Below are 27,839 nucleotides of genomic sequence, written 5' to 3' on the forward strand. Positions count from 1 at the left end.
TAGATACAGTGATTTAAAACAAGTAAAATGTGTAGAAATATGTTAAATAGTCTTATACTGTACTTACAACAATCTCATATTGAGAAATATCAGATATATTAACTAGATTTAAGATGTTTTAGCTTTTGTAGATCTTTGTAGTTGTAGACTGGCATCTTTTTGGTCCTCATTAAGTCTTTTTACCTTGGTTAAGTTTTTATCCATGCAATGTAAAAAAGTGCAAAGTGATTAAACATGAATTCAAATTCAGCTTTAGTTCACTTATTGCAAGAAAGTGAAACTTCAGATCCATGTATCTATCATGTACTGGAAGCTTAAACTCCACCAGCTCGCATTGTGCTAACTGCAGGCCTAAATCATCACACACTGGTCTCAATGTTGAATTGTTAAGTATAATCTCAAATAGGGGTTCTGAGCCTGTAGGATGTACTGTTTTCAATAAATTGAACGAGCTATGTTGTGTAAAAGCAGTAACAGAAATGATAAAGCCTAATACACAATTCAGATCCAGAATGAACCTAGCTGTGCTAGCGCTATGACTCATTAGCTAACAATAATTCAATAGTTAGAGAAAACAGAGAATAAATAGCGCAACAGGCTAATAATTCTGCTATTCAATGGAATATCCAATGTTTCTGGTCTCATGGCAGTTTATAAAGAGATAATTCGGTCTATATAGGCACTTAAAGTTTGCTAGTAACTTGGATTGCTACTGCTAGCTTACTTATTTGGCTATTAATGTTTTGGCTAATGGCTTAGCAAGCAAGCCATTGACTTACAGGTTGCAGTGTTGGGTCGCAAATGGTCAGCACTGCTCCTTCTCTCAAACATAGCTCTGTAATAGCCCCAATCATTTTGTTACCACTACCAAAACATCCTAGCAGTTTGGGTTTAGCAAACTCATTTGAGGCCGAGACAGGCAAATAGAATCACATGCACACGCATCTACATTTCCTTGTGTGACTGCAAGGACAAGGTGCTTTGCATGCATCCTGCTGAAAAACCCATATAAACCATTTAGTGTTTTTGTTTGTTCCTAATTGTTTTGTAATGTGTTTTGGCTTTTTTTATGGGTTGGAATCAGAATGCAAAGGATCCTAATGGTTTAACAGGTGACCAGTGGCTGATTGTAAATGCGCTTGATGGTTTCCAACTGGGATCTGAAGGTATCCTACAGGAAAACTAGTGGGTTCCTTTGGAACCATTAAGCCAATTCCCATGAGGAAACAAAAATGGTCCTTTTTCAGCAGGGCGGTTTACCTTTGAACAGTATTTTTGTAAATGTTCAGACATTTTGTTCTGCTTTTTTTTCTATTTTAAAAAACCAATGTCTAAACTAAAAAGTAATTTAGTTGCTGCTCTGGTAATTTCTTACCATCTCTTAAATGGACAGTCGCGTTTATTGCAGGCGTCTGCAATTGTACACTAAACGCAAGCATGCCAATAAAGGTCCATGCTTGCGTTAGCTTGGAGAGTATATAAGTCTCTTAAAGATGTAGCAAGTCGTTTGATTGTGACGTCCTGGCACGTAATGTGATGGAAACGTTCGAGACGTTTTTTAGCTAACGTAGCGTTGGATTGGTGACGTAAATTCCGTGAGTGCATTTACATGCACTTAATAATCCGATCATTATCGAATTTCGGTAGTTATGTGATTATTCAAGTGGTCATGTGAACAGCATACATAGTAATCTGGTTTTTCAGTGTATGTAAACCCTTACTCTGATTTCTTTCGTTTTTCTCAGTTTGTGCACGTGCGAAAACAGAGCACTGTCCCAGAAACAGTGAGCAACATTTAACACAGCACCCACGGGACGGCAACAAAACGCTTTTGGAACGACATTGAAAGCTTGACGAAATGAAGAATTTGAATATTCGTCAACTTCTAGATGACGTATAGTCAGACCTAAAGTGACTTGATGTATTAAAAAAAGCTACAACGTTTTGACGTTTGAGTTTTACGTTACTTTTATGTCATGTTTTATTCTGCGAGTTGATTGGCCGGGTGTAAAGAAGAAATCCGATTACAGTCTGACTTGTTTAGGTCCGAAGTTTTCCGATTATCATGTAAACGCGCTGAACGAATTACAGTTACCAGATTATTAAGTGGATGTAAACGCACTCAGTGTCTATTTGTTTTTTGGGATTACAGTCCATCGCGGCAGCCAACTCCTATAAACATTTGGACCGAGCCGCGATATTTCGAACAGGCTCAATAGTAACAGAACCGTTCGAAGTTCGAAAAACTCTTCGCACGGAAAAAGCCATCACAATTTCCTAAAGCAGAAAAAAACCCTAGCCTCCAGTGTAGCCCTGACTGCATATATGGCCAGTTCACATTGATGGTAAGTGCAGTGCTCTAGCTAGTGGCTATTATATCTCCTCACCTCCCTGGAACAGCAGAATAGTAATGACTGCTCGTCCCTGATTGGCCAGCGGCTGGTGGGGTGATATGACGGCAGACTTCAGGCACCTCCCCCCATTGTGCAGTTGCTGAGCAACCTCCATTCCACCGCCCCGCCCTCTAGCGGCCGCGCTTGTGCACTGCAGCTGAAGTCCCGCCCACTTTCAGGCTGCAGCATGCAGACAGATCAGTGCCCAAATGATCGGATCGGCTATTGACTTTACACCAAGATCAATAGCATGTGATCAGTGCGGGAGATCACGTGGGCGCAGCCTGGGAGGAAACGTGAGAGCCGTGTCGAGAGTTTCCAGACTTTTAGTATACTGGCGTCCCATTGGTCAGCAAGGGCGACATGCTAATTAGGAGGGAGTCGCGTCACTTCCCTGTCACTCAATGCGCCATTTTCTCTTTTATGTGCACGAAAACGTTAAGCGAAACGTTCCCGTCACAAAATTAAGAGGGGAAAGAACGGTTTTTCACACCTCGCTGCTTTGCAGATGTTGTGCCAGGGGTGGTAGGAGCGCTGCTGGGCTGTCCAGGCTTTCTGTAGTCGACGCTTGCGCAAGGATTCGTGCTATTTTTCTCGCTGAAAAACTCCCTCCCAAAAACGGGGGCGCTGAAGAAGAAGGTAACATCAACATTAGCGCAGAGATTTGATTAGCGAGAGCCGGACGAGGCTGAAGTTGGCTGCTTAGTCGAATTGTCCGTTCCACCTTAAGTGGTGCGGCTGCTAACTTGCATTCATTCTGGCGCCTGGGCATTACTGATTGCTTGATCGTGGTTTGGAGCATTAATAACCTATTTTCCCCCTATTTTTAGTTAACGACATTTGGCTCGTATTCGGATCGCTGTGCAGTTTTGTAGTCGTGTTGTGGCCGGTTCGGTTCTTTTAGACAGCCTTTTTTTTTTTTTTACCACACTTCTGATCCAGTATGAACGATGGCTTGAGCTCAGAGGCTCGACTTGCCTTTTTTTTAATTCGAATTCTCCCGTTCCACCTTAAATGTTACAGCAGCCCGAGGCGGCAGAGTGTAACTGCTGCACCATTTAAGGTGGACCGGCAGAATTCGAAACAGAAGCCGGGCGGGCAGGCGTGAACGTTAATGTTAGCCAGCCAGGGTCATCCGGGAAACACATCGGCAGCTTCGTTAGCTTGTTTCGGACACTGGTGTGGAAATATTTTGTATGCATTGGTATTATTAACGTTATAGCCTAGTATCGTAGCTAGGTTATGTGAATTAGCGCCGGGCGTTAGCTTGAATGACAGCAGACTAACCGAGGAGTCTCGGTTTAGCTTTAATCAGGAGAAAATCAAACTTGCAGCGATGTTTGCAGAGAGATTTTGCTGCTGTGATTCTAAAAAACTGCACTTTAAGAGGCAAAGATGACTTTATTTACGTGACAAAACAGTCTTTTTCCACATTTTAGCAACCCCGGCTAGCCTGGTTGCTCAGCTTAAGTGCATTTCCATCGATTTTGCTCTCCCCTCTTGGCTGTTTATTCCTTCTGTTGTTTCGCTTTTGAACGTCATGGATGCATATAAGTTGGCTAAACTGCCCAGTTTAGCACTTTAAACAAGATGGGTTCTTACATAAAGGGAATGGTCTGTTTAGAACCACCATGAGTTCTGTATAGAACCCTGTGCACGCTTATATGGTTCTTTGCATGCGTTGCATATGGTTCTGTATAGCACCAAAAAGGGTTCTGCTGTTGTTATGATGTCAGCCTTGTAACATTAGCAGAATCTTTTTGGTGCTTTTTCAAAAAAAGGTTCTGTATAGAACCATATACAGCACATTTTCCATCAATGTGAAGGACCACTGAAGCACACAGCGCAAAGAGCCATTAAGCTATTTAATGTGTTGTGCATGGTTCTATGTAAAACCCTTTTGAAAACGTTTTTGATGCTATATAGAACCATAGACAACACATTCTCCATCAATCTGAAGCACCACTTTACCATGCAAATGACCATTTAGGCATGCAAATGTATGCATGGTTCTAGATAGAGTCATTCCCTTAATCTTTTAAGAGTGTAGCTGAGGTATCTTAGATAGCTAGATAACTTAATCAAATGTTATTAGTTATTCGTATTTTTTCCCTCAGCCGGTCTTTCTGTAGATGCATCAGTGAAGCTGTCTGGCTGTTTCAAGTTATTTTCATATATATATTTATTTATAATGATAAAATACTTCACAAAATCTCCATGTGCAGATTTATTTTTGGAGTGTTTTGCTGGGATAAACTCTTGTCTGGGTTGCATCTGTGCCCAATGCAGCATCCATCACTTTGACTGTCACCCTATGAGATAAAGGGTCAGTTTCCCAGACATGGATTAAGCCTAGTCTTGGACTAAATTGCAGTGCCAATGAGTCTGGGAAAACTGGGTCATAGTGTTCAGATTTAATAGGGCCAGTTTCCCACACTGGACTTAAAATTATAATTATAATATTTGTAGTAACTCACTGCAGTTTAGTCAAATGCTCATTATAATTTTTCATCTTTATTTTTTAAGTCTAGGCCTCTGAGCTCAAGAAAGGTGCTATAATAGTTCGAACCAGTCTCTGACATTACATTTCTCAGTAAAATAATTTGGAATTAGCTCCATTCATCTGTATAGTTGAGTGCAAGTTTATCTTTTAGCTCTCAGAGACCCTCTGTTGAACATTTTCAACAGTTAAAAGGGCAATTCCACCATTGTTTCAAAATTTCTGCATAATTCAGTTGCGATGCCACCAATCATCCAGAGTGGTTTGCTGTGAAGGGGCTGGTTGTAGAGACTCAGATTTCTTTACGGTGGTGGTGATAGGAACCAGGGGTTGCCATGACTACAACACAAATATAGACATTTCGTTTATTACCCAAAACCAAAGGTGAACCCACACGCGTCTTCTGAGTTTTGTTATGTAATGTTGGTGACGGTATAATAGTGGTAAATTTGCCGTGAATGAGTTTTAAAAAATAAGTTAGCAAAAAAGACATCAGGAGACATTTGTAACCATTTTGTCCAATAACTTGCTGTGAGGGAGCTTTTATGCTTCAATTTGTGGTTCCTATCACCACCAACACCATGAGCTTTTCTGACTCAGTAACTTTCTCTAGATCAGAGAAACCACTCTGACTGAATGAGTGTGTAAGCCTTAATTATATTGTGGCAAAATATTGGGGAACAAGGGGAATTCCCTTTTTGAAGCGCTTTATTTATACCTTCTTCTGACTAACTGTGACTAAAAACTACATATCCCAGCAGTCCACACTCTGAACCCTGATATTATTTCATTTATTCCTAACATATTTGCTTCTAATATATTACATGTGAATAAAGGATGCACACATGCAAATTTGAGGCAATTTTTGAAAATGTTGCAAAATTGCAACCATGGGCCTCAGTGGTCACCACTTTTTAGTATCGTCCAACTGTCTTATTTACTCCATTGTAGACAGATTAACTTCATTGTAGACGGTGGTCCCGACTCCAGTCCTGGGGACCACCTGCCCAGATCAGTTTCTACTATTCTCTGCTCCAACACACCTGATCCAGTTCATTAGGGACACAGGTGTGAAACTGTGCATGATTTTGCTTCCCTGTTATATTTATACCGTATAAATTCACATTAGTTTTAAATATATTACGTTTACTAGTGATGCACAGAAATGAAAGTTTTTGTCTGAAACTGGAATTATGGACACTTTGGGCCAAAAAAACAGATAAAAAGCTGCTGATGAATAAAAACAGTAAACATAACTATTCTAAAATCCTCGACAACAAAGAATAATTGGTCATCCAAGACAGTGGCTTCTATCTGCATATATAATTTTAATATGTTTAATAACAAATAAACATAGTTTTATTTATTCTTTGCCGTTTGTTTGTCATTTGTTATTCCATAAACTGGGTAAACAGACTACATGCTCGCAGAGACTTTGCTTTCTAATGCTGTATTTTGCGTATCGAGTGGGATTCTGGGATGTTTTTGAAAGTGGCCTTAAACCTGTAATGGGTGAAGTTTTTGGTAATCTCTCTTTGATCCACATGAACAATTTTTTTTTTTATGTTCCTTGTAGAAACCATGAAATCGTGCAGGCCAGCTGACGTTTTCACAGCTGATTTGACACAGTAGAACGAAGGGAACAAACAGCGATTTTAGTCACTTTTTCTCATTTTCATCATCATTAAAATGATTTATAAACTGTTTTTACAAATACAGTGGCTGAAATTTTGCTGCATCCCTTAAATTTGTAGTTTTGTGTTATAGACTCACTAAAAAAGGTGTCTAAACTTTCTTTTTTAAATCGCAGTGAGAATGCTCTAACATTTAAAACCTACGGTTGCAATTTTTCAACATTTCTCCAAAATTCACCCCAAAACTATGTATAAATGTGCAACAGTTTGGAAGGAATGCAATGAAAATGTATCAGCAGAGTCCATATGCGGGTTTCTGGGGGTTAAAATTATGTTTATTTAAATTTTTAATAGTCTCAGCCTTCTTTAGCTTAGCGGAGTACATAGAGATTTGGGGAAGACGTCCCAGTGGGGCTCTTTTCTCTAACATACCACCTGCTGTTTTGTTTGTTAACATGTTGCTTTGTTAGATAATTCCAGTTTGCAGCTGGGTGTTGTGGTGGCTGTCTGAGGTTGTGCTCAATGAAATGGTCCATGGCCAGTCTTTTAACCTTTTTTAACCTCAGGGCATCTTTAGATCTGATCTTATTGGTAGTTATAATGTTGTAAACCTCTATATCGTGGTGTTGTCAGTGAATGAGTTCTCATAACTTTAAAATGTGGTATTCTTGAGTTCTTCCTCACCCCTGTTTTATGATAATTTTGGAAATGTACTGTTTACTAAATGTAATGTACCATTTACTACAGTTGTAAACACATCTGGTGCTTATTGTAATGTACTTATCATTAACTCGTCTCTTCTCAGGTGAAGAACCATGTATCAGTATCCTGTTCGAGGAATTGAGAAAATTCGAAGAACAAGAAGGAAAGTGAAGAACATTTTGACTGAATTTGGGCTTGAGCAATGTCTAACACTGAGTGAGGTAAGTTCAGTGTTTTTACTATAAAATATATACACCGATCAGACATAACATTCTGACCACCTCCTTGTTTCTGCGCTCATTGTCCATTTTATCAGCTCCACTTACTATATAGGTGCACTTTGTAGTTCTACAGTTACAGACTGTAGTCCATCGGTTTCTCTGATACTTTGTTAGCCCCCTTTTACCCTGTTCTTCAGTGGTCAGGACCCCCATGGACCCTCACAGAGCAGGTACTATTTGGGTGGAAGGATCATTCTCAGCACTGCAGTAACACTGAGGTGGTGTGTTAGTGTGTTGCGCTGGTCTGAGTGGATCAGACACAGCAGTGCTGCTGGAGTTTGTAAACACCTCAGTGTCACTGCTGGACTGAGAATTGTCCACCAACCAAAAATATCCAGCCAACAGCATCCTGTGGGCAGCGTCCTGTGACCACTGATGAAGGACTAGAGGATGACCAACACAAACTGTGCAGCAGCAGATGAGCTATCGTCTCTGACTTTACATCTACAAGGTGGACTGACAAGGTAGGAGTGTCTAATAGAGTGGACAGTGAGTGGACACAGTGTTTAAAAACTCCAGCAGCACTGCTGTGTCTGATCCACTCAGACCAGCACAACACACTCTAACACACCACCACCACGTCAGTGTTACTGCAGTGCTGAGAATGATCCACCACCCAAACAGTACCTGCTCTGTGAGGGTCCATGGGGGTCCTGACCACTGAAGAACAGGGTAAAAGGGGGCTAACAAAGTATGCAGAGAAACAGATGGACTACAGTCTGTAACTGTAGAACTACAAAGTGCACCTATATAGTAAGTGGAGCTGATAAAATGGACAATGAGCGTAGAAACGAGGAGGTGGTCAGAATGTTATGCCTGATCTGTGTATACTTTGCTTTAGAGACTTTTCGTTTTAAATGCCATTTTTATGTGGATATAATTGCCTGTTTAAGACCCTATTTGCACTTCATGTATCTGCCACTTTGTGTCTTGTATCTGGAGAATGTCTGGGTAATATTGAATTAGATACGTTACATTTACGCTCAGCCACATGAATGTGTTTCTGTTAAGGCAGATTTTTCCAAGTCTTTCCATGGTGCTTTTTTCCTCATTGACTATGGTGCAATGGGCACTGTGATGGAAAGCTCTGCTCTATTCTGTGCATCGCGGTTCACGTTCTTAAACTACACGTTTAAGTTGAAAAGCTGGCACTGAGTGCCATGAAAAAGTGTCAGACGTCATCACAGCTGACCAAACCCTACCCGAATAGTCACTCAGAGGAAAGTTATGAAGAAAAGTTGTGAAACCACTCTACAGCACTTCACATAAAAAATGACCACAGCTTTAGTGTGAAAGAGTTTTTTATTTATTATCACAGCTTGGAAATGTTTATCACTCTTCGCTGTGTCATTTTTACCTACTTGTCAATCAAATGCATTAACCCGGCCCCTAAGAAACTTTCCCTGCTTCTTTTTAACCACAAGACCTGACCGTCTAAATGCCCCTTACACTGTAATTTGCAAATCATGAAAGAATTCTTTAATCGTGAGTGAACAGATTTTCTCCCCAATTTAGTCGTCTCCAATTCCACCCGCTAGTTAGGACTCCCCCAATCACACGATGCTATCAACGCTAGGAGGGTGAAGGCTAACACAGGCTTCCTCCAAGACCTGTGAAGCCAACCACCGCTTCTTTTCGAACTGCCGCTCACACAACGTCACTGGACAGCCGAACGCGCTCAGAGGAAAGCGCCAACCGCCAGATCTGTTATGTCAGCTAACAGACGCCTGCGCTGACTAGCATTGCGCTGAGTGATGGGGGGAGAAGGAGGGGCCATCCTACCCACCCAGAGAGAGCGAGGCCAGTTGTGCTCTCTTGGACTCCCGGCTACGGACGGCTGTAGCATCACCAGGGATCGAACTCGCGATCTCCTGATGATAGGGCCAACGCTTAGACGGTTGCGCCACTCGGGAGCCCCCGTGAGTGAACTTTTAATGTGATGTGTTGCGTGGTGGCCGAATTAGTGCCGTTGCGACCAAAGACAGCCCCTGACAAAGTTCTGGCAGTGTTAAATAAAAACAACCAATAGGGATGTGTGACAGACCGAGAGAGAAGGTGAAGATGATAACTAAAATAAAAACTTTATTCCTCATTTCATATATAAACTTGTACGTTAGCCTGGCCCAGCCTTCAGTTCTCATACGGAGTTGCCTGCTTTACAGAGGAATAGCTAGCTACCATGTTGTAACCCCAAAGTTTGCAATGCATGTTCCCCTGTTTTACCCAGCCATGGAAAGATCCATACTGTCCTTCTTCACCGTTTTTCCAGACAAAACTTTGCCGTACCGACATTTTGTTATGCTGAGGGCTCTTTTTGGTTGCATGACCCCATTTTTCAGCAAAAAAGGTACAAGCATAATGTTATAACTTTCTTACATCATGGACCCAGAAACTCTTTCTCCTGTAGTCTGACTTTCAGCAAAAAGGAGCATAACTGATATGGCAAACTCGCAGAATTCAGTTGCAGTATCTTATACAGCGTGACACACAGTAAACATATAAAGAAGTGGTTATGTAAGCATTAAATAATTACAGGCGCCACAGAAATGTTCTTCAAAGTTGGGCTGTGGCTTGTGCTCGTCCACCGGGCCCCGATGGTGGCTGCGAGAGCCGGCAGGAGGGCGGGGACGAAGCCCGTTGAGGACAGCAGGGAGAGGAACAAAGCGAGTGAGGTGGGGAACTCGGGACTCACGGTGTTCCTCTCTCCGCCCTCCTCGTCGGCCTTCGTCCCTGCTCAGAGCTCGGGCCCCGCCTTCCTGCCAGCTTCTGCAGCCACCATCGGGGCCTGGTGGGTGGGCGCACACCACATGTGCGTTTAATAAAAACGGAAGTTTATAACATTTATGGTCTAAAATGCGTTTTGTGGTCAGTGAACACTTTCGCTATCAAAAAGAGCTCTAAGTGACGACTGGCCAACTAGCTTCTGAATGAGCTGTTGAACATTTGATTTCGTATGTGATAGATTGCAAATTTGTTTATTTCTGCCAGCCCACACCTTCATTTCCATACTAACATGGTTTAATCTGGGAGGAATTCAAATTACTTGGCTCAGTTGTGCCTTCAGTGCAGCTCAGACCACCTCCGGACTGGTCTGAGTGATCGTATAGCTGTCTGATCATCCCAAGATGCGTGAAGTGTAAACAGACTTTTAGTTTTTGTATATCTGCAACAGAAAATTCTTACTGCAGCTATTCTAAGTTATTAATCACATAAGATTACCGTAAGACGTCTCAGAGCTTTTCAGTTCCCTCTGTCCCTTTTAAAGAGCCATAACGTGTCATTTCTGAAGAGTGATTAGTAAATGGTCATAAAGTTGGGTCTTGCTTTTCAGAACTAATCTCTGCCGTCTTTCCAACTCAGGGTCTCAAGGACTTCGATCCGGGGGATACAGTTTATAATGCGACCGAATGGAATGATTTGGCTGATGGATTCGATGGCAGGTGGAAGAAAAAGGTGATGATTCATTAATGAAATCTGTTAATCTAATGAGTTTAAAGTTGGTAAAGCAATGAAATCCCTACCAATTTCAGCATTTTGCAATTGTAAACAGCCTTTCTCAGTCGTAGCAAACGGATTTACACTAAAGTGCATTTGCAAGTTGTCAACAGTGAGGAATATTAATGTGAGACTCTTATTTTTACATGAAAAGACCTTGCCTTTCTTGACTATTAGCATGTTGCAAAGACATGTTTAGCCGTTTACAACGACTGTGTTCTGTATATTGGACGCTCCCCCTCATTCTAAGCGTTGGCAAATATGGCAAAAGTGTCATATCATGATATTTCTATGATGCACAATATGCGTCATGATATTGTGACACACAGACACAGTGCACTGGAAGTGCCACATTTAAAACTGCCATTAAAAACTGTAAGTACAGCTATTTTTATTCATTACACATAACATGCAAACTATATCCAATAAAGCAGAACTAATTATGCTCTCTTTGTAATTAAACATGCAGTTGGTCCACACCAAACAGCTGAACTGTGGTCCGCCAAAACTCGCGGGTCTCGGTCCGCTTCCATTTGAACTCTGCTCCAGTTCACTGCTAGTGGGAATGCAGTTTTACAATAGTCCACACCAAACAGGGGAATTCAGCATCAGAGCATGCTTTCCACTTCTTCTACCAGCATGTCGGTGGGGTACTGTCTGCTTAAACTGCCTGACTCTTAACAGACACTCATATTGTTCTTGTAGCACAAGCTGCTGCTAATACCAGCAGACAAGCAATAAAATAATAGCGAAGATATTTGCATTTGATTTTGGCACATGGATTGCGGAACGTATTGCATAAGCGAGCCAAGTGGTCATATTCATATTTACAAACCAATCATAAAGAAGCAAATTAGTAATGCTTTAACTGTGAAGCACATTTGAGTGCTTGTATACTTGCAAAATTCCTGAACTGTTTGGTAATTGTCTGGTTCACACACACCTGATTCAACTCTGCAGATAAAAAAATTAAAATTACAAGGTTTAATTGTTGAGTCAGAGCCGAGAAATCAGAAAACTGCTGGACTCCAGCCCTCAGTTCCTCCCCCACTGCAGTACACTGTCCAGTATAAAACAGTTATAGTAATTACGTGTGACCCTGTATTACTACCATAGTACAAGGTCACATTACCACCAGGTGGTTATGTCCTGAAATGGCTACATTGCATTACATGATGCAGTATATCATGAAGATAGTACTGGCGTCATGCTTGGTCAGCGCAGCATGTCATCTGGGTATCTTTTGGGTACTGTAGACATTCATGTTGGCCAGTGCGGCTTGGGAAGGAAAGATATAGCACAGTGGCTGACGGTGCACCGCAATTGACCATAAAAAGTATTTGGATGTTTGGGCCACACTTACAAACGTACAGCGTACATATAAAGTTGATTTTATCAGGAAACAAACTGTCAAACCAGGTTGCATTTATTTTGAAGAATTCCAAGGATTTTCTTTTTAGCAAAGCGTTCAAATGGCAGCTGATACGTTTGATGTTTTGTTCTTTGAACACTTCTGCTGGTCCAAAATGGCTTTGTACCCATCAGTAAACAGCACTGTAAGAAAAAACAGTACCAGACTTTGATGTTTGCACCTCTTTGCTTTACAGAACCCTTAGTGCAGTCTGGTTGGAGTTCATCTCCAGGATTTCTCCACACAAAGTGTCTACAGTTTATGTGCTAAAAGTGGTCTCTGAAACAAATATTATTTCGTTGAATTTCATTAACCTCTTATTCTCCAGGGTATATTTTGTTTTTTCCTTCTGAATTCACATGACCAAATCGTAAGGCAAATTATTCAGTAACTGCATGAAATAAATGTAATTTTTTATTTTATTTATTTATTTTGTAAAAGCTCCCCTCAAATAAACAGAGCATGTGTTTTATGATCACACATATTGCTATATGCTTACAATTTACAGCTGAAAGCCAAAAATCTTAGACGCTCTTTGTATTATTTTTTTAAAAATAATTTTTACAGAACAGATCACTGAAGAGACGCCATCTGAGATCCAGTTTGTAGCTCAGATTGTGGAAAAGCTTATGAAGTATGACAGTTACGAAGAATATGACAAAGTGTGTTTTGGAACCACCGGTGTTCTCAAGGAATTGAAGAGGTTATTCAACAGTAAAATGGTTAATGTGTTCAAATCCTTTTGGGGCCACTGTATATACGTAGCAACTCTTGTAACAGCTCAAATGTTTGGTAAATTTACCGTAATGTGAACCGCAGTACGTTTTCAGGGGGCCATCAACTTTTAAAATATCTTTCTGCTGATTTGTAGACAGTGGTATATACTGTATAACTGGTGTATATGTATGTACGTATGTAAACTGGATTAAAAATAATACTTGAAGTTTGTTTTTGATCATATTTGCAGTTTGGTCACAGTCTGGGGTCTCGGGTGCAGGGGTTTCTTTACACAGACGTTCGAGTCTAACTTTTTTGCCTTTCTTTCTCTTCCCTCTAGTGGGAATATCGGACACAAGGCTTGTGCTGTGCCTTGTGCAAATTTTCCACGCGGTCGTGGTATTCCTTCCGGTCTCATATTCATCGCTGCCATGACGAGGAGCAGCGTCTCTGCAGTCTCTCCGTCTGCTCCGGCTGCCCGTTCATCGCTCACCCAAAAGTGATCTCCAAGCACTACAAACTGTTCCATCTTGAACCCCAGAAGCCAGAGCTTGAAGCAGTACCACAGCATCTGCCCACCAAAGCCTTCGGGAGTCACGTATTTCAGTGCAGAAAATGCCACTTTAATGATACTCTCCTGTACAGCATGAAGAAACATGTTCTCATTAATCATTACACCTCTCTGTTGAATCGCTTTGCTGGACAAAGAATGGACGGTGAACCTCAGCTCCTAGGTCCTATGTACCAGAAATTTTATTGCAAAGTCTGTGGAGCAAATGCCGAAACCTCAGAGCACTTGCTGTATCACATACTAACCTCTGACAAGCACAAGGAATTGGAATTACACATCAACGCTCTCATTTTCGAAACTGACAATAAGAAGTTGTTTCCCACTCTTGCACCAAAGGCACAAGGTAGTCCTGTTCTTGCAGGGGTGAATGGCCAACCTTTAGTGACTCCTGCTCCGGCTCCAGGTGCAGTACTACAGGGAGCGACGAATGGTAGCCCCAGACTGTTTAGTGCTCCTGGGCCTAACCCAGCAATTCTTCCTGCTCAAGCTTCAGCCCTGGTTCAGCTTGCCAGTGCTGAGGCAAAGGGTTTGCTACAACCTGGTCAGCCACTGGCTATTCAGAATGTCCAGACTGCAAGACCTATGCCTACCACGGCACCTGCCATTGCAGGCATGGCTCCCGCTCCAGCACTTCAGCCGGTAATTCCGCACCAGCAGATGCCAGTCAGGGTGGGAGTCCCTGCTCAGTTGCAGCCTCCACCTCGACAGGTTCTACTCCCACAAGGGGTACAGTTTAACGTTCCGGCTGTCAGAGGACCACCACCACCACCGCCGCCACAATCAATGATTGTTAGTCCACGGTTCCCTGTGAACCAGCCTACACCTAGAGGCACCATGCTAACATCACAGTCTCTTCTGAGTCATCTGATTCCCACAGGCAACAAAGTCGATGGCCTGCCCACCTATACTCTTGCTCCTCTACAAGTTTTGTCCGTCCGGGCAAATAACATGCAAGTGGTCAATAAGGCACCGTTGCCTGTATCACAGAACAACCCCACACTTCAGCACTGCGCATCCATGAGCAATGGTTCCCAGGACTCGAAGACTAAGAAATGGATCACCTGCCCCGTTTGTAATGAGCTTTTCCCATCCAGCCTGTACGAGTCCCATGCTGAGATCCACAAAGAGTCGTCAAAGAAGTCCAAGCTGGGCCTGGCTGCCCGAGCACCTTTCTTGAAGAAGATGCCTGACAAGACCGTGAAATGCCTGATGTGCAAGATCTTGCTCTCTGAAAAGGGGCTTTTCGAACATCTCCTTCACGGTTTGAACTGCTTGTACTGTTCTGGGATGTTCTACTCCATCAAGCAGCTGGTCGCACATATCCAGATGGACCACAGTCCCAACCAGAAGGCAAACTGCGACTTCATGAGGCGAGAGTACCGTCTTTACACCGACGAGTCTGGCAGCCTCCTTTTCCCCTACTTTGACATCAACACCACAGCCCCGAAGGAGATGATGGGAGAAAAGGAGCTCAACTTGGCACTGGTCACCAATTCCCTCGACCTGATCTTTTTGAAGATGATGCCTGCGACTCCTCATCCTGTGTGCAGGATGCCAATGCCGACACTCGACAGCCCAGAGTGCGTCTTCTGTTCTGAGAAGCTGATGAACATGGAGTGCTATCAGATCCACCTCCGAGAGAAGCACTTCATCGTGCCTACTGTACACGCCATACTCAAAGCCCCGGCGTACAAGTGCATCTACTGTGGTGGCGTGTACACAGGGAAAACCACAGTCAAGGCGATAAGCGTCCACATATCCAAATGCCGTTCTGCGCCCAAAACCCCAAGAGATGCCGAAAGAATAATGAGTTCTGGACTAGCCGTAGCCCCCAGAGTGAGCCAGGGGCTGGTCTCGTTCCCACCACCTCCAAGGCAGACCACCATTCAAGTTCCGGCACCGGTCCAAGCTTCGGTCCCAGTGATCCAGAACCCAGAGGTGGCGGCAGAAATGCATAGCAAGATGAGGCTGGAGCTGGCCGTGAGGGAGGCCATTGAGGCCAACAAGCGAGAACGAGAGGCCAGGCTAGCAAGGAAGAGGAAGATAGAGAGGGAGAAGATGGCAGGTTTAGCCACTCAGTCCTCCGAAATGCAGGTGGATCCTTCCGTGCAGTTTGCGCTGGATCCTACCGGAATGGAGATGCGCTCCTTTGAAGACCGGCGGGACTTCGTGAACAGGTACTTCAACAAACAGCCCTACGCACTCAAGAAGGAGATCCTTGGCTTGAGCAGCCGTCTACTGCTGAATAAGACCGACATCGCCTGCCAGTTCGGAGCGAAGCGCACCAGGTGCATGAAGCACCTGCAGAGAAACAAAGCTGTGGTCCTCTTGGGCTTCAAAATGGCGGAGTTGATGAAGCTCAAGCACAACCTGCACATTCCGGAGATAGAGCCGGAGAAGACGGTGGCGGACGTGGAATCGGAAGCGCCGGAACCCGAGTTGCGAAGGGAAGAAGAGGCTGAATAAAGGCTGCCTAGTTTGTTTTATTCCTCATGAAGTTGAAAAGAAACGAAACAAAAGAGCGTCAAGAGAAAAAGACTCTTCAAAAATGATGCAAAAAAGTGTATCGTATTCATGGTAGATCAGTTTTCAAAGGACCACAATCATCTCCGTAGAAACCGTAGACTCCCTTTTTCTCGGAAGTAAACTTAAATAGTAAGTTGAACTTGGCTGTATCTGGATTTATATGCTGTTCAGTAACGTGTTTGCGTAGTCATTCTGCACAGATCAATACTGTATTATAGGTTCATGTTTTTGAAATGTTACCCCATCACGTCGTACCACCACTGCTGTTTTACAATACGATTTAGTCGGCCTTCGCTTAGGTATTTTTGTTCAAGCTGTTTTTTATTGTTATTATAATTATAATTATTATTATTTTAACCTAATACCAACATTTTTATACTCCGATATTAATGCAAAAGCTATTTCTTAGTGCTCTTCGAGTTAAAGCGCTTTCTTTGTAGTGTAGATTCAACGTATTTAAGAAGTTACCCATGTTTTTTTCCTCGAAACGTTTCCAGTATTTCGTCAAAGTGCTTCCTCATTTATCCCGTGCCTACATCATGATATGTCAGTATGGTATGTCACTGTGTGTTACTTTGCATAGAATTGTGCCTAAAAGCGGAGTACCCCTTTCAGCCTCCTCTCATGGTGGTCTCTCGATGCACTGTGGACAGAAGCAAGTCGGCAAATACAGGATCCACTCTGAAGCTGGCAGCAGTGGACTGTTCTAGTTTCTGTGAACTGCCTAATTCTCTGGCCTCCCAGCTCTGAGATCCCACTCCGTCTTTCAGAAGCATGGCAGTCCATTGTTCCGTCGCAGGTCGTAAGCATGGTTCATCCACATAGTTCGGTTCTTGTAACAGTGGAATGTAAGGCTGTCAGAAGATTCGACGTATTTGCTCACGTCGTGTTTCCAAGCTTATGTCTTTAACTACAGCACCGATTGAGCACGTTGCAGCATTTGCAAGGGAGCTGCAGCGTGAGAAAGAATGCAAAATTAAAATTACACATTAAATTATATTATGTGCTGCTATTATTTTATTATTTAATGTTTTGTGTGTGTGTGTGTGTGTATATGTATATATATATATATATATATATATATATATATATATATATATATATATATATATATATATATATATATATATATGTTTGTTCATTTTTAAAACTAAACATTATACTGTTTATTAGCCTCTTTCCATTTCAGAGAAGGTACTTCAGGGGTTCTTTAGTAAAGGGAAAAAAAGGTTCTATAACACTCAAAGAACCCTCGGCATGATTAACAGATTCTTTGCATCTTGAAAGCGTTCTTTAATAAAGAAAAAAAAGGTTCTACATAGAACCGTGAACACTCAAAGGATCCTCGGCATGATCAAAGGGTTCTTTTAGTAAAGAAAATGGTTCTATATAGAAGCATGAACACGCAGAGAACCCTTTGCAAGATTAAAAGATTCTTTGCATCTTGAAAGCGTTCTTCAGATTGATGGAGATGGTTCTATATAGCACCCAAAAGGGTTCCAGTGTTACAAGCTTGACGTCATAACAATACAAGAATGCTTTTCAAAACGGTTCTATATATAACCACCTACAACACATTCTCCATCAATCTGAAGAATGATGCAAAGAGTCTTTTAATCTTGCAAAGGGTTCTCTGTGTGTTCATGCTTCTATATAGAACCATTTTCTTTACTAAAGAACCCTTAAAGCACCGTCTTTTTTAAGGGTGTAATTTCTCTCCAAAATCTGTTTGGATTCAAAATGTACGTTAATAATGAAGCACATTATTCAGTTATATTTGACAGATGAGCTGATTGACAGTAATAGACAGAAATTTAATATAATTTAATAATTAATCATTTCTAATGCTTCTGCATAATTAAATGGTCCGCCCAATGACAGCTGGGATAGGCTCCAGCACCCCACTGCGACCCAGAAGGATAAGCGGTTTAGATGATGGATGGCTGGATAATTAAATGGTTGAGATGTAGGCAGTCAGAACTGTTCACAGTGGTGATGATAGGAACCAGACGTCCACCTCTAAAAGCCCCCTCACAGAAAGTTACTACATGAAATGGTTATGAATTCACTGCCTGATGACTGAGACATTCATGGTAGAAGCGCACATGCAGGGCGTTGTGGAGCAAAATAGTCCTCAAAGAAGCCCCCTAAAGGACTCGTGTAGGTTCACTGGTGGTTTTGGATGGTAAATAAAATGTCTATATTTGTGTTGTAGTCATGGCGACCCCTGGTTCCCATCACCACCACTGTAAAGAAACCTGAGTCAGTTTCTCTGCAGTGGTTTCCCATAAAAACCTTCACAGCAACCTCAGTGAGTTTCAGAACAATCAGAACCCGCCTTAAGGAAACTCCTTGGGGTGTGATAAATGTGCGTGAAGTTTGATTTCTAACAATAAAATTCGAATAACGGCGCACATGACGTCACTGAGACACCTTCCAATTAGAGGTTGAGTGATCCGAGTGATTTTTATTAACATCTCACCAATTTAAATACGCAGAAATCTTTTTAAAATTTGGTGGAGTTCTCCTTTATTCTCTGTGGCGAAACGAATGGCGAGTCTAAGTGTTTTGAGCGCCACCAGCAGATGGCGCTGATCTGCACATTTAATCCTCACCCCAGTAGATTTGGTCCAGAAAATTCACAGTATAATAAAGAAGTGTATTATTATTATTATTATTATTGTTATATAATTAGTCAGTGTATAGAGACACAAGGCATACATTGCGAAGAGCACTGAAAGGCCACCACATTAAACAGCAAAATAAATAAATAATGAAATGAATAAATAAATAAAAGGCTGCTTAATGAGGCTCTTCATCAGCCAACACAAAGTGGTCAATTAGAGTCAACAGTTTTGGGACTTTATTTTCTTTCTTTTCACACTTTTCAGAGGCGTATCTAACAAATGAACATCCATCCTTCAAATATGTGCTTGGAGGCCCAATCCCATTTCACCCCTCGCCCCTACCACTCAGCCCTTAGCCCTCTGTTTTGCGCGTTCACGTCTAGGGGTAGGGTGTCCCGATTTATGTTGAGATAGAGGGGGAGGGTGAAGTGTTGGGGCTGCATGACCCACCAAATGGAGGTTCTTCAGAGACTCCAAACAGACATAACATAACAAACATAACAAGCATAAAAACAGTATGTTGATGTCTCGGTAGCTATCTAGCTAACTTCCCGTTCCACCTTAAATAGTCCAGCAGTTCTGATGCCTGAAGCGCCAGAATGTAACTGCTGCTCCATTTAAGGTGGAACGGGAAAATTTGAATAAGAATCTGGTGAATATCTGACTTCAGCTTCATATCACTGAAGAGTTAGGGGTGGGTGATAATAAATAATTGCCCCCCTGTTTGAAGTCATGTGATGCCCTAAATGTAACTAAAGCTCAGCAGTGAGGAGCTGAACTTTACCCTCCTCTGCTGTCACTGCAGACTGGCAGGGTCGCCTACAGAGCAGCGCTGGTAGCTGTTAATGAAGTGATGCTCTTTTTATTTGAGGGACCCTTTTCAGAGGATAGATTTCAACCACTACCCTGTAACTCAGTTCAAAGGGGTTAGGGTGACTCGAAAACAAAGGGTAGGGGTAAAAAGAAGAAATCGGATTGGGCCGGAGAATCACTTGAGTACAGTGGCACTTATATACACACAATCCAAATATTCGCCACAAATTCAGTTTTTTTCTCCGCCAAGACCGACCTTCACAGACATGAATCTGATGTATCTCAATATTTGGGCCTTTTTTTTACACTGAAAGAAAATATGTTCCACCGTTTCAGCGTCATTACGACAAAAACAACCTGAGTTTGTATCTAAATTAAAATGTTCAGTATAATTAAGTAGTTCAATACTATGAAGCTCAGCGGCTGGGGCCCCACGTTTGCGCTCCAGTCCAGAAGAGGGCGCAATGCTGTGTTTGAGCAGAGAGCCGGTTTAAGGGGAGACTGTTCACTTCTTGTTTCTCCTGTTATATCAATAACGACTGCAAAGCGTCAGAGGGCGCCCGCGAGCAAGTCCCCAATGAATGGGGGAGAAGTTAAAGTCGTTTCTAACCACTTGTCCTGGACCTCATCTGTATATTTACTTGTTTCTAGCAAAAAGTAAGGACACTTTCCTATAAGGACTTTGTTGAGGCGGTTGATGCTCAGTGATGTCGCAAATGTACACGAGCTTCTTAAACTGTAGTTCAAAGTAAAACAACGTTTTATGATGTTCTGTGTTCAGGAAATGAACGCATTCCTCTCTATATAAAAACGATTAAGCGTTTACAAACTATGATTTTGCTCAAATACTCCATAGGAACCCATTCATTTTGGACTCGCTCGGGAGCGCCCTCTAGCGTCCGACAAGCCCGGAAAACATTATTGAGTGGCAGTTCTCGTCTGATATGGTTTATCTTTGGTGCGAGTGTGAGCTGAGACAGAAAACAGAGTAACGTTAATCGTTTAATTAAAAAAAATACAATAAAAAAAACGGACTATTTTCATTTTATTTAAGGTAAGGTTTTCTAACATTCGTCGCCGCTCCTCTAATTTTTTTTCCTTTTCGGAAAACTATCTGTGGCCGAACTTTCTAGAAGGTGAACTGAACGCTGCCGGTCAGCTAGCCTAGCTACCGCGGCGGAGGGTAAATAAATATAAATATGTAGCGTATATAAATGTTCGCGATAAATAAATGATGTGCGAAAACGTCGGAGAACTCATAATGTATCGTTTTATGCACATTATGAGTTTATTTTCGTCTCGTTTAGACACGTAACTTTAGTAACATTAGCGTGGCTAACTGTTAGTAGCTAAAGTTATTATGTTTGAATAACAGCGGCGCTAACAAACATTAACTTAGCTCATATAAACCAACTGGGCTGGTTTTCCAGCTTTATAGCCGTGAAAACTCTGTCCAGTTCTGCTCACCTACCAGGCCGTTAGTACACTTTTGGACAAAGCTGAATTCAGCTTCTTATTCGCCAGCTTTTTGTTAATATTTCCCCGTTCCACCTTAAATGGTGCAGCAGTAGCGAAGACGCCGTTGCAGCAGTGAGGCGCCTGATTGCAACTGCTGCACTATTTAAGGTGGAACGGGAAAATTCTCCCTTTCTTTCCCTCCTTCTTCATTCTTTAGTAAAGGCAGTTGTTTTCTTTAGAACTATGAGTTCTGTATAGAACCATTCGCACGCCTAAATGATTCCCTGCATGCTGAAATGGTTCTTCAGATTAGTGGAGAATATGTTGAATATGGTTCTACATGGAGCCTTTTTGAAAGTGGTGCTATATAGCACCAAAAAGGGTTCTGTTATTGCTATGTCAAACTTGTAAACAGTAGAAGAACCCATTTTTGTTATATGGCAATGTTTTTAAAAGGGTTCTGTACAGAGTCATGTATACCACATTCTTCATCAACGTGAAGAACCGTTTCACCATGCAAAGAACCCTTTAAGCATGAAATGGTTATGCACTCTTAAAAAAGGTTTTTCAAGGGTTATTTAGTAAAGAAAATGGTTCTGTATAGAACACCCAAAGAACCCTTGGCATGATTAAATGTTTTTCTGCATCGTGAAAGCTTCTTAAGAATGTGCTGTAGATGGCTCTATATAGAACCTTTGTGAAAAGGGTTTTATGTAGCACCAATACAGGTTCTTCTGTTGTAACAATGTCAAGCTTGTAAAGATAGAAGAACCCTTTTCAAAATCGTTGTGTATAGAACCATATAAAAGACACTCTACATTGACGCCTTCTTGGTGGAAAGAACCCTTTAATCATACAAATGGTTCTTTGAGTGTTCATGGTTCTATATGGAACCATTTTGTTTCCTAAAGAACGCTTGAAGAATCTTTAAGTGTGTAGAAGACCCCTTTTTGGTGCTGTATAGAAACGTTTTCATAAAGGTTCTCTATAGAACCATAAACAACACATTCTTCATCAAACTATAGAGCTGTTTAACCATTAAAAAGAACCATTTAAGCATGCAAATTGTTCTGTATAGAACTCATGATTCCAAATAGAACCATTCCCTTAGATAAAGAACCCTTGAAGAACCATATATTTAATTATATAGGCTATAAAAAGATCCTCTCGTAGTTTTAATGCTGGTAGTACTGTCTGATAGTCTGATTTAGGCTATCAGGATATCCTACCTACAGTTCTGTGTACTCCCTATAAGTATGCTGTACTGTATCACAGGTCATCAGAACCCTGTCCTGAGCTGCTGTACTTTGTGTTCTGTTTTACAGGAGAACATCTCTTGAGCCAGGATGTCTTATATGCTTCCACATCTCCACAACGGCTGGCAGGTGGACCAGGCCATCCTGTCGGAGGAGGACCGAGTGGTCGTTATCCGGTTTGGCCACGACTGGGACCCCACCTGCATGAAGATGGACGAGGTTTTATACAGCATTGCTGAAAAGGTGAGTACACGCTTAAAAACAAGATGGTTCTTCAAGTGTTCTTAATATAGACCATATAGAACCATGAACACTTAAAGAAATCTTTGCATGATTAAAAGGTTCCTTGCATGGTGAAAGCGTTCTTCACATTGATGGAGAACGTGCTGTAGTTTAGTGCTGGGCGATATGACCTCAAATCAGTATCATGATTAATTGAATACCTCGATTACGATTAATGAACGATTATTTTGTTTTTGGGTTTTTGCCCTCATAGTTCACTGACAAGGTTTGTACTGTAAATATTCTCTGCATATCTTAATGTAAATCGTCTCAACAGCCAGATCGGAATTCACGCGACTTTTATGTCAGTCTAACCCGAAATTCGTCATAATTTCGCGCTGCTGAAACTCATAAACATTTAGGCTGATGTTTCTGTACACAAATTAGAAGAGACTCATCCAAAACCCTCCGTGTTTGAAGAGATTTAGAAAGAAATGTCCGAACGCGGCCGCAGGAGAACGAGGCTGCAGCGTCAAAGAACAGTTAAAAGTCTGAAAGCAGAGTTTAAAGAATCCGTGGGGAAAGGATTAACAGAAAAAAAAAATCGAAATAATTACTTTTAATCGATTACTTTTCAATTAATTGCCCAGCCAGTATTTTTGCCCAGTATTTTTTTTTTTTACGATTTTTTCTTTTTCAACTGATAGCATTGCTCAAACAATTGTTTATATGTTATTTAAGAGTTAATAGGTTAATCGTTTACAAATCCATAGAATTCATGGACCATATTACTAGCGGTGCAAGAAAGACGACTCGCTTGTATATGAGGTACGTTTCTGTTCACTGGAGTCTTTACTTCTCTTGTATGATTTGTCTTAACGCCAGGTAAAGAATTTTGCAGTGATTTACCTGGTGGACATCACAGAAGTGCCCGATTTCAACAAGATGTACGAGTTGTACGACCCCTGCACAGTCATGTTCTTTTTCAGGTGAGTTCAAGAAAGTCTTTCCATCACAATCTGATTCACAATGCAGGCTTTTCCTCTTAAACTGCCGGAGTAAAGTGCAGAGGAACTGGTCAAGCCAAATTTGGTGCCGTACAAAACTGCAACTCCCGCTGCTTCATTTGATTTAGGATCAGAGTTTAGTGTTTTCACATCTTTAAAATATGAAGAATAATTAAAATGCTGAATGTCAAGCTCACTCCTACTCTGGTGGCAGGAATAGTGTTTTCTTAGGATGAAATGCCATTAAATGTTATTTAAGGTGCATTTTGGTATTTCTCATGCTCGTGAACCCCATTCCAGCCTAAATTGAGAGTGAAAGTTAGTTATGGTGAGTTGCATCATCAAGCAGAGGCTGAAAGGTAAAGGATATAAGGTTACAGAAGCTGGTTAAGATCTGTGGGATTGGATGGGGAGCTGGTTGTGTTTGAAAGATTTGGGAGGTTGTCAGTAAAATTGGAATCAAAGCAGGATTTACCCAGCTAACTTAAGCTTAGTTCAGTTTTACCCTGGATTTTCATCGTCTCAGGACGGCTCACTATTAACCATCACTTAAGCCCATTTTACACCAGACATACACTATATTGCCAAAAGTATTCACTCACCCATCCACATCATTGAATTCAGGTGTTCCAATCACTTCCATGGCTACAGGTGTATAAAACCAAGCACCTAGGCCTGCAGACTGCTTCTACAGACATTAGTGAAACAATGGGTCGCTCTCAGGAGCTCAGTGAACTCCAGCATGGTACCGTGATAAGATGCCACCTGTGCAACAAGTCCAGTCATGAAATTTCCTCACTACTAAATATTCCACGGTCAACTGTCAGTGGTGTTATAACAAAGTGGAAGCGATTGGGAACGACAGCAACTCAGCCACGAAGTGGTCGGCCACATACAACGACAGAGTGGGGTCAGTGAGGCGCATAGTGCGCAGAGGTCACCAACTTTCTGCAGAGTCAATCGCTACAGACGTCCGAACTTCATGTGGCCTTCAGATTAGCTCAAGAACAGCGTAGAGAGCTTCATGGAATGGGTTTCCATGGCCGAGCAGCTGCATCCAAGCCTTATATCACCAAGCGCAATGCAAAGCGTCGAATGCAGTGGTGTAAAGCGCCGCAACTGGACTCTAGAGCAGTGGAGATGTGTTCTCTGGAGTGACCAATCACGCTTCTCCGTCTGGTGATCCGATGGACAAGTCTGGGTTTGGTGGTCGCCAGGAGACGGTACTTCTCTGACTGCATTGTGCCAAGTGTAAAGTTTGGTGGAGGGGGATTATGGTGAGGGGTTGTTTTTCAGGAGTTGGGCTCGGCCCCTTAGTTCCAGTGAAAGGAACTCTTAATGCTTCAGCACCAAGAGATTTTGGACAATTTCATGCTCCCAACTCTGTGGGAACAGTTTGGCGGCCCCTTCCTGTTCCAACATGACTGCGCACCAGTGCACAAAGCAAGGTCCATAAAGACACGGATGAGCGAGTTTGGTGTGGAAGAACTTGACTGGCCTGCACCTCAACCCGATAGAACACTTTGGGATGAATTAGAGCGGAGACTGTGAGCCAGGCCTTCTCGTCCAACATCAGTGTCTGACCTCACAAATGCGCTTCTGGAAGAATGGTCAAAAAGTCCCATAAACACTCCTAAACCTTGTGGAAAGCCTTCCCAGAAGAGTCTAAGCTGTTATAGCTGCAAAGGGTGGGCCGACATCATATTAAACCCTATGGATTAAGAAGGGGATGTCACTCAAGTTCATATGCGTGTGAAGGCGAGTGAATACTTTTGGCAGTATAGTGTAGTAACCGTGCCTCTCCATGAGCGATAAGCTCCTCTGATAAATGGTGTAGTCTTTTAGTCCGGCTACCTGCATCACATGCCGCCAGTGCGGTAACATGCGCATAAAGGACAAAAATATGCTTTAGGTTAATATTTAATGCTTGCTGTGCTCAGCATGCTACTGGTTTCTACCTAGAACCAGTATAAAATTCAGGATTCGTGCCATGTTGTGAAATCTCACTGCATTAACTAACATTAACTACAAACCATTTTCTTCCCCTATAAAGCCACTATTTTGGAGAACCGGTAGGCTGGATGAAATGGAATAAATGGGAAGAGAACATCCGACCCACTTAAAGATGGTTTCAAAGGGTTCTTTAGTAAAGAAAATAGTACTATATAGAACCACAAATACTTAAGGAGCTCTTTGCATTGTTGAGTTGTTCTTTGCATTGTGAAAGCGTTCTTCAGATTAACGGAGAATGTGTTTTGTATGGTTCTATATAGCACCAAAAAGGGTTTTTCTATTGTCACAGACTTGACTACATAACAATAGAAGAACAGTTTTTGGTGCTATACAGAACCCTTTTCAAAAGGGTTCTATATAGAATCATATAGCACATTCCAAAGAACCATTTAATCACACAAAGGGTTTTTTGAGTGTTCATGGTTCTATATAGTACTATTTTCTTTACTAAAGAAACCTTAATGAACCATCGTTTTATTTTTTTAAAGACTAGTTACAGGCTTGACATCGGAACAAAACAGCAGAACCCTTTTCAAGAAGATTCTATACAGAACCATATGCAACACATTCTCTATCAATCTGAAGAACGATTTCATGAAAAGAATGATTTAATCATGCAGAGGCTTTTTTAAATGCTCATGTTTGTATATAAAATTAAAAATGAATTTCTTTACTAAAGAACCCTTGAAGAACCATCTTTTTGTAAGAGTGTGGAGTCTTTCAGCGGTCAAACGGGGTTATGGTGCACCAGCCAACGGGTTGGTGTACTGTGACCCTAAAGCCCTCCCAGCGGCAAAAATCACGATTGAAGATTTTATTTTTTTAAGTGCTCTATAATGCGTTTTGGAACAAAACCATTATTTTATTTATGCCTTTCTTGTCTGTGTCACAGGAACAAGCACATCATGATTGACCTCGGGACAGGTAACAACAACAAGATCAACTGGACCATGGAGGACAAACAGGAGATGATAGACATTGTTGAGACCGTCTACAGGGGAGCCAGGAAAGGACGAGGTCTAGTGGTGTCCCCCAAAGACTACTCGACCAAATACAGATACTGATATCCCCCCTTTATTCATTCTCCAGTCTGTTCGTTGCCGTTTCCTTTTCTCAGATTCCTCCGCGGGACTGTTTTGTGTGAACATTCACGCCACGTGGACAGTGAAGTGGCCTTGTGTAGGAATTTTATATTTTATTTAAAGGATCCCCCGTGTTGTTGCAGTTACCATCAGAAACTGGGCTCCAGTGCACCGTTTTGTTGTTTTTCCTCCATGTTGTGAATAAATATTTCTAAGAAAAGTGTTCAAGGAAATTGTGTTGCACTGAATGAATGCAGTGTTAAAGTCATTGGTGTCTGAGCTGCCATGTTTAATAAGCTAATTGTTTATTTTCCATTACAGCAATAATGCTTTGCCACATGAAGTCAAACCTCAGTTAAAACTGATGGTTAATAATAAACTATTTATAGAGCAGCTTTCATACATTTATCAGAAAATCACCAAACTCAACTTTACACACACCCATACATGGTGAAAGCTAAATTAGAAAGAATTTGTTTCTTAAAAGTGGCTACAGACGGCCTAAGAAAAGGTGTCGCACTCTAGAACACATTTTTGCTGTATCCTAATGTTTTGGAGGACCAGATTGAGAACCTTTGCATTGTAATAAGCAACCAAGATACCTCTTTCTGTTATGCTTCCACACTTAGAATAAAGGTGCTGTTCAGGTACATTTTTCATTCATCAAGGTACAAACAGTGGTTTTAAGGTCTGATTGTGAACCTTAAATAAGTTTGTCCAGGTGAAAAGTTCGTATTTGTACCTTTTCATAACCGAATGTTTTAAAACAGAACAGTAAAATAAAAGCCTGGAGACGAGACAGGGTGTGTGGAGTCAGTACAGCTTAGAACATATCATTTCAGTGGATTATGGTTCAGTTATGTTCCCTGACTAAAGGTACTGAGATGGACCCTTGAGGGGACCACCCCAGTTTTGTGCCTTTTTTTGAGTGTAGACCCCCCCCCCACACACACACACACACACACGTCACAACAGTAAAACACACCTGATTCAACTTATTTGCTGAGTAGCAAGGCTTTAATGAACTGAATTCAGAGTGTTAGCTGAGAGTAAACGCTCTAATCTCCACAGCACATTGGCCCCAGTTTGACATGCCTGTCCTAAATGCCTCCATTTCACAATAATGGCTCT

The 27,839-nt window shown here is 41.8% G+C and overlaps 2 protein-coding genes across 3 annotated transcripts; both read left to right on the plus strand.

Moving 5' to 3' along the window:
* Window positions 1–2,806: 2,806 nt before the first annotated feature.
* On the plus strand, window positions 2,807–17,227 carry adnp2b (ADNP homeobox 2b). 2 transcript variants are annotated; one of them, XM_036567684.1, is made up of 4 exons: window positions 2,807–3,032; window positions 7,333–7,450; window positions 10,871–10,963; window positions 13,474–17,227. In XM_036567684.1, the coding sequence occupies exons 2-4, from the start codon at window positions 7,343–7,345 to the stop codon at window positions 16,168–16,170; spliced, it is 2,898 nt and encodes a 965-aa protein (XP_036423577.1). In that variant the 5' UTR covers window positions 2,807–3,032; window positions 7,333–7,342; the 3' UTR covers window positions 16,171–17,227. The 2 variants fall into 2 exon arrangements, with proteins under 2 accessions (XP_036423577.1, XP_036423578.1); XM_036567685.1 differs by lacking the exon at window positions 2,807–3,032 and adding an exon at window positions 3,064–3,125.
* A 3,363-nt stretch (window positions 17,228–20,590) lies between these two features.
* Window positions 20,591–26,930, plus strand: txnl4a (thioredoxin-like 4A). The gene is made up of 4 exons (XM_036565753.1): window positions 20,591–20,724; window positions 22,454–22,627; window positions 23,492–23,595; window positions 26,519–26,930. Exons 2-4 carry the CDS (start codon window positions 22,475–22,477, stop codon window positions 26,688–26,690), a joined length of 429 nt encoding a protein of 142 aa, XP_036421646.1. The 5' UTR covers window positions 20,591–20,724; window positions 22,454–22,474; the 3' UTR covers window positions 26,691–26,930.
* The last annotated feature ends 909 nt before the right edge of the window (window positions 26,931–27,839 follow it).

This window comes from Colossoma macropomum, unplaced genomic scaffold (genome assembly GCF_904425465.1).
Source record: "Colossoma macropomum unplaced genomic scaffold, Colossoma_macropomum, whole genome shotgun sequence".
NCBI lineage: Eukaryota > Metazoa > Chordata > Actinopteri > Characiformes > Serrasalmidae > Colossoma > Colossoma macropomum.